Source organism: Camelus dromedarius, chromosome 2 (assembly GCF_036321535.1).
Source record: "Camelus dromedarius isolate mCamDro1 chromosome 2, mCamDro1.pat, whole genome shotgun sequence".
In the NCBI taxonomy this organism is placed as follows: domain Eukaryota; kingdom Metazoa; phylum Chordata; class Mammalia; order Artiodactyla; family Camelidae; genus Camelus; species Camelus dromedarius.
The window spans coordinates 27,661,159-27,673,541 of NC_087437.1; the positions used below are offsets into that span (position 1 = coordinate 27,661,159).

General features: G+C 39.5%; 2 protein-coding genes across 2 annotated transcripts in view; one reads left to right on the forward strand and one right to left on the reverse strand.

Moving 5' to 3' along the window:
- Positions 1 to 12,383, forward strand: part of MED12L (mediator complex subunit 12L) — a 294,791-nt gene that overhangs the window by 229,489 nt on the left and 52,919 nt on the right. Inside the window, exons 21-27 of the mRNA XM_031449309.2 lie at positions 128 to 259; positions 4,680 to 4,907; positions 5,538 to 5,679; positions 7,323 to 7,443; positions 7,813 to 7,914; positions 8,630 to 8,743; positions 11,910 to 12,109. Of these exons, the coding sequence (XP_031305169.1) occupies positions 128 to 259; positions 4,680 to 4,907; positions 5,538 to 5,679; positions 7,323 to 7,443; positions 7,813 to 7,914; positions 8,630 to 8,743; positions 11,910 to 12,109 (1,039 nt within the window). The remainder of the gene's footprint in view (positions 1 to 127; positions 260 to 4,679; positions 4,908 to 5,537; positions 5,680 to 7,322; positions 7,444 to 7,812; positions 7,915 to 8,629; positions 8,744 to 11,909; positions 12,110 to 12,383) is intronic.
- The window catches only part of P2RY12 (purinergic receptor P2Y12), a 45,238-nt gene that overhangs the window by 21,377 nt on the left and 11,478 nt on the right, over positions 1 to 12,383 (reverse strand). The window lies entirely within an intron of this gene.

The following is a 12,383-nucleotide window of genomic DNA, read 5'->3' on the forward strand; positions in this document are numbered from 1 at the left end:
GTCAACAATCTGGTATCTTTTTTCCTACAAGTAATGCATGGGCATATTCTCACTGTAAAAGATTCAAACAATAAGTTCTATATTAGCAAAGCAAGTGTCTCATTTCTTCATGTATTTTTCTCCTCAGATTGTGTGGTGTGGTAAAGCATGTTGTGAACCCCTCCGAATGTTCTTCCCCTGAGAGATGCATCTTAGCCTACCTCTACGATCTCTACGTGTCATGTAGTCACCTCCGAAGTAAATTTGGAGACCTCTTCAGGTGGGTAGAAGAAAGTCGAAAGAATAGGAATGAGGTTATGCCTACGTTTGTTAGTGGACCAACCAATATTGTCATCTTTTTAAATAGTGAAAGTTAACCCTAATTATATCTGCCAGAATTCATACTGAATTCTCTTTCATGATAGCTATAGCCTCCTATTCCAAATTACTGTGCATCTTTAGCTCTGATTGTAAGTTTGAGATAAACTTGAGAGAGAATATTGTAAATTTTGCACTTGCTGTTACCTCCCTTGGAGTATTGTTTCCCCACCATTTGCATACTTCCTTTCTTCCTATGTTCACTTCTCTGCCTCCTTGACCTTCCTATTTCAAATAGCATCCCTGACTCCCTGACATTCTCTTCCTTATTAGCACTAGTACCAGCAACAGGTAGACAGGTGATGGAGAAATCTATATTTGATTATTTAATGTTATTTCAGGAAATATAGATGATGAATTGTAAGTGGGGGAAGGGAAGGAGACAGTAATAGCTGGAAAAATAAATTTGGAATTTAGAAGCAGGCAAGGCAAGGGAAGAACGACCAACTACAGTTTTCTTCGCTGTCTGATACCTTGCATCCAGCTTCTCCCTAACTCCGCCTCCCAGGCACCTCTAGAGCCTGGCCGCTCTTCACGGCTTTGCCGTTACCACCATGTTCATCTCTTGGTTGGACCATCCCAGCATCCTTCTAACTGCTTTCCCTGCATGCACCCTTGACTCAATGAAGCATATTCTCAATGTATCTTCTAACCTTTTGAAACAAGAGTAACTTGAAGTTTTCCAACGTCTTCTCATCTACTCAGAATAAAATTCAAGTCCTTACCTAGCCTCCAGGATCTATGGTTCCAGTCTGTCTTCGACCTCTTTCCCTCTGATCACTCCGTTCTGACCACGTGGACCTTATTGGTCTCTAAGCCCTCGAAAGCACACTCCCATCTTGGGCTTTTACACCTGCTGATACCTCTCTCGTGACGCTTCCCCGCGGTTACTTGCTTGCTCCCTTTCACAGTTCATTCCAGGTTCTGCCGCCCTGACTACACTATTTGATTTTTTTAAAATTTTTTTTTACTGAAATATAGTTGATTTACAGTGTTGTGTTTGTTTCTGGTGTACAGCAGAGTGACTCAGTTATACATGTATACATATACTCTTTTTCAGATTCTTTTCCCTTATGGTTTGTTACAGGATATTGAATATAGTTTCCTGTGCTATGCAGCAGGACCTTGTTGTTTATCTGTTTTATATGTAGTAGTTAGTATCTGCTAACCCCAAACTCCTAATTTATCCCAATACTATCAATTATTGATAAACAGGTTGAATAGGATGCAGTGCTGACAGAATCTGACAAGATTATTTTAAATAGTGGGCCCCTCCCCCCACCCTCTGTCATTCTCTGAACTTTAGCACTTGTTTCCCGCCCCGAATGTTACATATTTATTTATGGTCAGGCTCCTTCCTAGAGCAGAAACTTTTGCTGTTTTCTTCATTGCTCTATTCCAATACTTTGAAGAATGTCTGGCTCATAGAAGGCACTACAAAAAACCTGTTGAATGAGTGATATATACCCCCCAAAATCATATTTTTAATGGTATTGATAGGGAAAAATGTGAAAGCATGACCTTATGAAATGAATTAGTTTTCAGAATAATCCCTATGGAATGAATATTTAAGTGAGTCTTAAGAAACACCTTTCAGCAGAAATGATGTAATAATCATATCCTGTGAACTACTACTTTACAGAGAGCTTTCAGTTTCAGTTTAGTTTTCAGAGTTTTCTCATATGTGATTTGGTTCTTGTAAAAGCCCTGTTTTTAGTAGTGAACTTACCAAGAAAGCCACAAAATCTGACCCCTCAAGCTCCTGCAAGGTAGTAAAATGTGTTAAGTGAGCTAATTCACATGGTGCACACTGGATGTGTGGATATTTAGGAGATCAGCTGTGAACCAAGGAGCTACTTAGGATCAGCACCTCGGATCTTCACAGTGGTGACCTGTCTGAAGTTTCCCAGATCCAAGACATGAAAGAGAAGTGGAACTCTCTTGGGAAACCTTCAAATCAGGCATTATTTGCAGTTTGGGATTAGGAAAAATGGTGGAATAAAAGCTAGATAGGCAAGAGAGATTTCTGTTTGTATACTAATAAACCGATTTTAATGAGTGGGTCTGAAACACCATCTGTAAAGTTGTGTACGGTGATACTTGGGAGAAGGAGCACCGATCATTTCTGCCTCTGGTGGAGCTGCTGCAGTGTGCCTGGCGCTGTGCTGAGGTGTTTCCACAAAGGTCTCCCGGCAATCCTGGGAGGCAGAAATGATTTTTCCTCTGAATAAACGATTGTTCCTCGTCATAAGTTAATAAATGATGAAGCCTCGATTTGAACGTAAGTCATTTTGGCCTTAAGGTGTATGTTGCTTTCATTACTCTATCAAGTATTTCTGATACATGCAGTTTTAGAAGGAAATGTCTGAGTATTTTTTTTTTTTTAACTTCATATGCACCTGCAGTAGTGCTAAGAATTTGTGAGTGACCTAGGTGGCAGCTAACGTTTTATTAAAGCCTAGAAGCTCATCTGGAAAGAGTGTAATAAATGACACAGGAGGCCTAGAAATGAAGGGTGAGGAGACTTCACCATAAGCCAGAGTTCAGAAAAATTATGAGAGGATGCAGGTGGACATCAACCTGAGAGAAGTCTCTATACTAATAGAAAAGTGAGGCTGAGTCTTAACAAAAATCAATGAAGAAAAACAGAATTCTTTTGGCTTCTAAAGAAAGACATGGATAGATTATTAGAATTAAGTGGGTAGTTGAATACTCTTCACAGAAGGCTGTTTCTTTAAACATTTAGGGCATTGGGAGGTGTAGGAAACCAGGAAGGAGATGTTAGGGAAGGAACCAGCAAAGAGCAAAGTTTATTTTTGTTTCATTTTTAGTGGGAAAGTGAAACAAATTAAGAATTATTGCTAAGTGAGAATATTTGAAAAGTTGAGTGGAAAGTGTGGTAAGGGTTAAGACAGGGAAAGGGGAAATTTTAAAAGCACTGGGAACCATATAATGTCCATCATTTTGAAAAGGTCATGGCTCCAGATTGCAAACTTGTATCCTTCAGTGACCACTGACAAGTTTTTATATAAATTGTCTGCAAAGAAAGGGTTGAAGATTGTGTTTGCTGCCGTTTAGTGGGTGGCTTTAGTCCTCTTTGCCCAGTGCTTTCCAAGCATATTTGGCACTTAGTTTTACCAAGGACAGCTTTTTAAACATGCAGATTCAGTCTACCTACGGTGAGGCCCAGAAGTCCCATTGTAACAAACACCCCAGAGGTGATTCCGAAGGAGGAATTCTGAAGTCACATTTTGGTAAACATTGAACTGAACCATCTCTGTTTCCTTAAAGCAGTTGTCAGTGGTAACCGTTTAGGGTAAAGGGTCTATATGCCTTTTCATCTTTGAGGAAATCATTCCTGGCTACTGTTTATGTAGGTGCATAAGACTAGGATGTGTCTCCTTGATCACAAATAAATTTGCTGCCAAAGCTTAATCTTAAAGTAAAAGACTTTCTGCTGCTTAAAAGAGCTCTTGAACGGAGAAGGTGCAGTGTTGCTTCTGGATTTGGTATCCACAGCAAGTGGGCCAGAAGGGCGAAGTGGACGTGGAATCTGAGCTTGGCAATCAGAGCATCCTTCAGCCTCACGTGCGGACCAGGGCTGGGGGGTGTTTTCTAATTCCCTTTATATACTTTGAATATTCTGTATCTTACTTGGATGAAACTCACTGAAACATGAACTGGTAGACCAGGCTCTTAAAAATCTCTAAATACTGCTGAGAAACACAACATGGTAAGTGTTTAGGGACAATATAATAGTTTCTTTACTCTCATAAATTCTTATCCCGCTACTGGAATTTAAGGCAGGGAGTGAACCCCTCTCTCACAGCTGCACCACGGAGCCCAGAGTAGCCTTGGCACATGAACCTCCCCTGGATACATCGTACCTAGAGGAATAGCTTTACAGGATATATGATTAGGACTAAAACCCGTTACTCCTGATGTGTCCTCTAGTCCATTTTTATTATTCTTAAGTAATAGCACTTTTCAACCACTGTTCAGAGACAGTTTTTGGAAGCCTTAGTAAATTCTTTTATTTTTAAAGCATGTAAAATGTAGAAAAGACTTAACACTAAGTAAGATTAGTGCCCAGATGTCTCATTCCTGTTTTGTTCTTCCCCCATTCAGTAACTATTGAGCAACTAGAACATGCCAGGCGCTGTGTCCAGTGCTGATTATTAAGAGGTTGGAATCAAGAACCCATCATTGTGAACCTTCTCTAGGAATACATTATAGTTGCTGCCATTTAATCTGTCCTTGAATGAAATAACTTTCTGGTTTAGTTTTGTTTTGTTTTTTAACTCTTCTTCTTATAACCTCAGTAGTGCCTGTTCTAAAGTCAAGCAGACCATATATAATAATGTGATTCCTGCAAATTCTAACTTGCGATGGGATCCAGACTTCATGATGGATTTTATTGAGAATCCCTCAGCCCGTAGCATCAACTACTCAATGCTGGGCAAGATCCTCAGTGACAACGCGGCCAATCGCTACAGCTTCGTCTGCAACACGCTCATGAATGTGTGTATGGGCCATCAGGACGCTGGAAGGTGAGCAGGGGTTCACGGTGAACCTCGTGGTTACTGCATTGGTGCTGCTTTGTAATTAAGGTCTCTGATAATTGCCTAAGCTGACATTTGGCTTTTGTTTGCTGCTTTTTTTTTTTTTTTTCACTTTTACTTTATTTCTGAATTTACCTCTGTTCTACTCTGTGATTTCCATCTGGCTTATTGGTCTGGCATGAGATGCTCTAGATACAATCTATAAGTTATCTGACCCATTTACAAAAATATATATATAATAAAAATACAAATTAAAAATACGCATATTTTGAAAAATACTGGATGTAGGCCTGCCATTTAATTTTTTTGATGCCCTTAAAAATGTAAATTTCTATGTCAGCTTGATTCACAGGACTACAGAGATGTTAATTGGCGTCTCTACTGGTTATTGTTTGTTGCTTAATAGCATTAACTGTCAGAGAACATTTGAAGACATATCCTTTCCCGTCTGTTCCAGTTCAACTAGGTTATTTGACAAGTGGGTTTTGGTTACATCCCTCTACCTAAGAAATGAACGCCACGTTTGATGATACTGAAATTATGTGTTTGTTAAGTTTATCATATGTGAGTCTTTTCCTTTCTTGTTACTTTTTGCTGTCTCCTTTTTCTTCTCTCTAGGATTAATGACATAGCCAATTTTTCCTCCGAGCTGACGGCGTGCTGCACTGTTCTCAGTTCAGAGTGGCTGGGAGTCCTGAAGGCTCTCTGCTGTTCTTCAAACCACGTGTGGGGGTTTAATGACGTACTTTGCACTGTAGACGTAAGTTTTCTTTTTCATTTAAAAACTCCACTGTGCCATTATATATTTAGTTAGTGGGTACTTTTTAAAAATTGATTCTGACTTTAACTGAAATGGAGTAAAAATGGGTTTTTTCCTCCCAAAGCAATAAGCCGGGGTATGATTGCCAAGGATTAAGTAAATGAAAAAAAAAAAAAATCGAAGTAAATAGGATAGATAGCCTAATCTACAGCAGAGATGCCAAGAGTTTCCTTATTTGTTAGCTGAGATTTTCTTGTGTGTGGTCTCCTCAATGCTGTTTGTTTGTAGTTTTTACCGAGTGCTTTGGGTTCCTTGTGGCACAGGGCATAATTTAGCTAGAGTAGTTCACATTCTGAAGAGAACCACTTTGTTGCTTTACGATGAAAAATCATCTAAGAGAATAGGTTCTGTCGTGCCGCATCAGGACGCGCAGGCTCAGGTGCAGAGCGGGGCCCAGGCTTCCTTGGTGACTGTGTCTGGAAGTGTATGAAGAGAGAGCGCGTATGTATCGCAGATTCCCTCAGCTGTCACGTTGCATCCATGGTGTGTGAATTTCTTAAAAGGTCATCTCGGTTCTTTTTTTCTGCCTGTCACTCCCACCGCTTCTTGGAGTTATTCGTGTTATATATTTGTATATCTCACGGATAAAAGAACTTTGTCCATTTTAAAAACTGTCTACCAGTTGAAGGTTTAATTCCAGTTCTGGTGTCTCACGACCGGTGGACAAGCCTACTCCCTTCTGTGGGCACCTAAGATTTTATGTATATGTAACACATGTGTGTGGCCTGCTTTTCCAGACAGAAAATGACCCCATTTTTATCTTTAACATGATTCCTTAACCTCTCAGTTGTTTTTTGTTTCCCTTTAACTCCGCTTTCCTCCCTCATCTGTAAAACTGAAATTAATAATAGTATGAACCTGACCGTGGTGTGCTATTAAATGAGGTGACCAACCTACTCACTGGCATACAGACGACTTAATGTGAAGGCTGCTGTTATAGCTGTTTTTCTCATTATTTTCTGCCAGAGTCTTGTGAGATCTGTAAAGCATAGAGGAATTAGTTTTCCACCTCTTTCTCTTCTCTTTCTTGCATTCTCTCTCTCTCACTTACCCTCCTTCGCTCTTTCCTCTTTAAATTTAGAGGTCGGGTGAAAATGTTCAAAGTTGTTTTTAAAACTAATTTAATTATGTTACAAAGTTGTTATTAGTTATTCCTGAAAGGAACTTCCAAAATGTGAATAGGGCTTGTTTTTCAATTAAAAGAACCTCTTTGTTTTCTCTCGCTTCCTAATGGTCCTACCCTGCAACGATAGATTATAGTGCATTCTGCTAAAAAGGTTTATTTATGCTACATCTTTTAGGGATTTCTTGATTTTGCTTTTTTGTTGTTTTGTATTTCAGTGACATGTACTCAAGGTAAAGCTTAGCATCTTCCTGTAGCTTTGGGATGTGGGCAAACCTCATTCTTTGTGTTACAAAGTAGAAAGAGGCCTAGAGGATGGTAATCATAAGTTATTTCACTCTGTTGGTTCGTTTTGGGAATTGCGATCTTATTGGTGTTGCCTACATTCTTTTAGATAATAATCTTAGATGTTACTGAAAAGGGTGTTAGGTATTAAAACGTGTCAATGTTTTTCTTGAAGGTGAGTGACCTTTCATTCCATGATTCATTAGCTACTTTCATTGCTATTCTGATAGCACGACAGTGTTTCTCCCTGGAGGACGTCGTGCAGCACGTCGCTCTTCCCTCTCTCCTAGCCGCAGGTAAGGCTGCATCCAGGCGCGGCGGTGCTTGTTTGACTGTTGTCTGGTACAGTGGTTTCTAACTATTATGATGCAGTGAAAGTAGAATTTAAGGGGACTTGCATTGGGCAGTGATGTCACATCAAGGTAGAGATGGTAGAATTATAATAGCTGTTCCAGTGTTCCTATGGAAAAGGCTGGAAATGACTCTTAGTACCTGCTTTTAAGGAGGCACTTAGGTTCCTCGAGAAGCATGGCCAGTGCTGTGCCTTACTTTTTACCGTTAAGGAGCATTGATTTATTATTCCAGAATACGTAAAGTAACAGAAATGCTGAAGACACGTTCTTGGGTATGTTAGAAAACTCGCTCTTGAAATCCCTCTCTCCTAGCTTGCGGAGATGCGGACGCTGAGCCTGGGGCGAGAATGACATGCCGACTCCTGCTTCATCTCTTCCGAGCTCCCCAGGCCTGTCTGTTACCCCAGGCAACTGGTGAGCCGACAGCTGGAAAATCTTGGATGTTGTTTTCATTTGGAGCTATAGGTTCTAAACTGACCGAGTGGGCCGTCCATTCTGTAATTTCCTTCCTGGTTTCGGTGGGCTTACTGCGAGGCAATGAGGGAATGGGGTTCTGCCACTGGGAGGGGCTGTCAGCACCTTTCACTTATGTAATGTCAGGATGTATTGAGAAACTCACAGCAAGAGTTAATACACAATAAAAATACCTCTGCTCTTCAGCCAAGCGGTGCTGGTGGGCAGCATGATCTTCCAGCAGGTCCTGTATGTGTTCTTAGGAACCACACCGTGGTGGCTTAGGGCAGTGGTGATTCATTTGTTCTTACTACTTAGGTAAAAGGAGTAAGGTAAGGATTCTAGGGGCGTTAGTGCAAGTCTGTTCCTAAGGATCATTTCTGTGTGTGTGTGAGACAGACAATCAGCAGAAGTGGTTAAAAGTCCTGCTAACTTTTTTTTTTTAAATACATCTCAAAAAGAGCAAAGCCATTGTCTTAACAAAGAAAAAGAAAAGGTTAAGTAAGGAGTACTTGGCAGTGTTTCTTAGTGGGTCCATGAAGCTTCAATTAAAGCTGGCTAATAGCAATTAAGCACCCACAGTCTAACAATGAAAGGCCCTGCTGACTGTAAACGGTTACAAAAGATTGTTAATGATGGTGATGAGACTATTAAGGGTTTGTTGTTTTTCTCATAGGAAAGCCTTTCCCCGGAATAAGATCATCCTGTGACAGACACCTCTTGGCCGCTGCTCACAACAGCATTGAAGTGGGAGCTGTGTTTGCTGTCTTAAAAGCAATTATGATGCTTGGTAAGACTATCCTGGCACTCAGCTTGGTTAATCACCAGCAACTGAGGCAAAATAATTTGTATTCAGGTGTAACTCTGTATTAGTAGAAACTTTTTTGTTTGTTCTCCTGGAAAAATTGTTGGCTTTTTTCCAGGTTCATGTTCAGTTAGACTCGGAGGAGTCTGTCCCTTACCTGCAGTTCTGGGGGAATTTAAAAATAATACTTTTTTGTGGCATTTTTAACTGCAGGACATCTCATTCTGATATAATATAGATCAGTAGACCCACAGGGTTGTTTTGATTTCATTTATTGATGGAAGTCACACTTTGTGATGGACACAGTTGACTTGGTAATCTATTTAAAGGTTTAAATTTCATATTATAGTCCAAGAGTAGAACACCAGAAAATCCAGGTTTTGACCTTAGTTTTTCTGCTTCCATCGTGACCCAGAACAAGTTTATATCTGCCTGCCTTTTTTTTTTTTTTCCGTGAATCAGGTGGTAATTGTAGTGATACTGATACTGTTGATAAATCAATATTAAATTATCACAACTTCATTTTCATTTAATTTATAATATCTAAGGCATCTTGTATCTTTATTGATATAAATTCTCCTAGAATTTTCTGTTCATTTACAGTGCAGTACCTTAAGATACTTCTTTTCTGTAGATTATTTATGATTTGAAAGATTAGGAAGCCTTGAATTCACATTGTCTAATTTCAACTTTGGGTACCCTCTTTTGGTCTTGACTAAATGAAAGTTATTTCATGTTCCAAGGAGCCCCCTTTGATTAGAACTGCAATTACTGAGGGGATAGGAATTGTTTCAGATGAGTCTTAAACGTGTTTGAGAACACACCCTGACCCTTTCCGCTCCTCCTTGAAAAGTGTTATTTGGTGATGAGGAAGGGCAACAGGGTTTTCATAAAACAAACTATTAAAAGTTGACCTTCACACACACACACACACACACACACACACACACACACACACACACACTCCTTTTGAAATGTCCGTGGACTTTGTAGTAGAAGGGGACAGGCAGAGCCATGTGGAGGGCCACACCCTCCCTGCTGAGCTCAGGAGCAGGGGCTTGTGGTGGTCTACAGCCGACATCAAATGCTCGTTTCACTAAGATTGCTCTGCTCTGATTATGTTTGAAAGGAAAGCTGGCTGGTCAATTCTATTTAAAAATAAATGTATGGACCTTGAAGTCAGGGACTCACTTTTTTACTGCAGTATCTCTGATGGCCATTAGAGAAACTAAATGGTAGGTTTTTACTAAGCTCATGTTGGAAGTGTGAATGCATAAGTGATAACCATTTTAATGGCAGAATCCAAGATGCGTACCATCTAGACATTATCCCCTTGATTTGTAGGTCTGGTCCAATCCCAAGTAAAATTTGCCAACCTCATTAAATATCCAAATAACTGTATTTTAATATCCATGCATAGTCACCAGTGTTTTTTCTTTGATTGCCTTCCCTTGACTTTCTAATTGGCCTCAGTCTTGGTAGACTCTATAATAGCTTCCTTAGTGATGGGGGGTTCTTCAGGTCTGAGAAGTCAGGAGCAGGCTTGCTGAATGTCAGCAGAGCCTTGAATGAGGCAGCCACTGAACACTGTATTTCTTGTATTGTCTCTGCGATTGCAGAAGTTTCTGGCACAGCCTTCCAGACCTTCTCTGTCATCCTAACAGCTAAACTGAATGAGGATCTCCTAGACTGGCAGAAGTGTTTGTTTCTTTGTTTTTGTTTTTACAATTGTATTAACCTCACCATGTCCTTATCCATGTTCCCTCAAGTCCTGTCCGCTGGGATCTATTTTGAGTTAGAGAGATAGAGCTGTTTTATAGAATTTGGTTTCTAATTTCTGTAGTAGTTTAACTTAAGGTGTAGAAATAGTTGTTTATATCACCTAAGATTGGAAAAGTCATGCTAAATGTTGGTACGTGTAGAATTTGGCCTTTGTTTCAGCTCTATTGAATTAAATAAACTTCTGTGAGTCAAGTGAGCTTGGTACTTATTGTATGAATATTTGAATGAGAAAGGTATGATTATACGTAACAAGATATCAATGAGTTGAAATGTATTGTTTATTCCTTCCCTTCTCCTATGATTTTATAATACTCACTAAGCAATTCTGATTTTTTGAAATTTTTTCAGCAGGGTCAAAACTTTTTCTTGGTTGACCTGTGGGTTTTAAAAGGCTTTTTGCACTGACCTGGGCTTGGTTTCACTTACAGTGAAGCGCTGAGGGCCTTGTCTAAACTCATTTGTTGGTTTCAGAAAATTTTCCTGTTCTATGCTCATGATTCTGTGGGTGAACAGACAAGACTTTGGAGGCTCTGTTGCCATTTGGCAATCTTTATTATCAAATTCTATTATTTTCTCCCTTTTAAAATATGGCAATTATTTGTCTTTCATGGCTAGAGAAGATTTCTTCTTTCTAGCTATTCAACCATTCTGCTCAGTTCCCCTCTCCCCACCCCCAGAACTTTGTTATGAGGAAAACACTTTCCTTAGCTTCATTTTACTGAATATGTTAGAGATTAATCAGCTGAGGTTTTCTAATTTGGATGTATATGGAGAGGAAAGTGAAAGGCATGGGTTATTCAATAAATGCCCTATTTTCCAGGGCTTCCTTAGTATGCATTGCCCTTTTCCATCCCCAGGGAAATAAATCTCTCTTGTCAAGAAGTTGATAGTAAGGTGGGCTAAGGCAAAACTTTTCTCTTGACCTATGGATAGAAAATAAGTCATTGTAAGAGAAGAAATGGAAAAGGGACATCTAGAAGGGTGAGTAACCCATTTTTTTCCTTGTCTATAAGTCAAATGAATTTGAATACATTCGTGCTTGAAATATTGGTGAAATCCATGTTCTGTGATTATTAAGTGTGATTCCTAATGGCCTTTCCAAGTTTGGTGAAAGCATACTTAATTCTGTAAATAAAATAAAGAATGAGTCTTGAACGTGCTTTTTCTTTCCCCCTCATGTCTGGTGAAACTTCTCTGCGTTCTAGCATTGACTCTCCTGATCCATTCTCTCTATTGCTGAACATCTGGCTGTGAAATGATGATCCCATTCACATGTTTTAAATCCCTGAATGCTTGGCTCGTTTATTTTCCAAATATCTGGCAATATTTTGAACTTCTGTGATTTTGCTTTTGTGATTCTGTTATTTAGGAGATGCCAAAATTGGCAATAACAGTGTCAGCTCTATAAAGAATGACGACTTTGCTGTGAGGGGTTTACGACGGGATGGGAATGCTGATGACATCTGGGCTGCCTCGCAAAATTCAAAATCCTGCGGGAAAAGCATTTCCATAGAAACTGCCAATTTACGAGAATATGCTCGATATGTACTGAGGACTATCTGTCAACAGGTACGCTTCAGATTTAACTTGCCTTTGACTTTGGCTGTGTAACTGTTCTTTTGGAGAGAGAGGCCCAGTATAGTAGGAAACTTGTACATAGATGGTTCTCTTTTTCCTGCTAACTTTGTTTTGAAATAATTTCAAATTTGCTGAAAAGCTGTCATCATGATAAATGGCTCTAGTATACCCTTTAAACACTCATTTTTTTTTGCATATTACTATATCTGCTTTATAATTCTATTTTTGTGTGTAAATGTGGATGCGTATACTTAAAACATTTTTT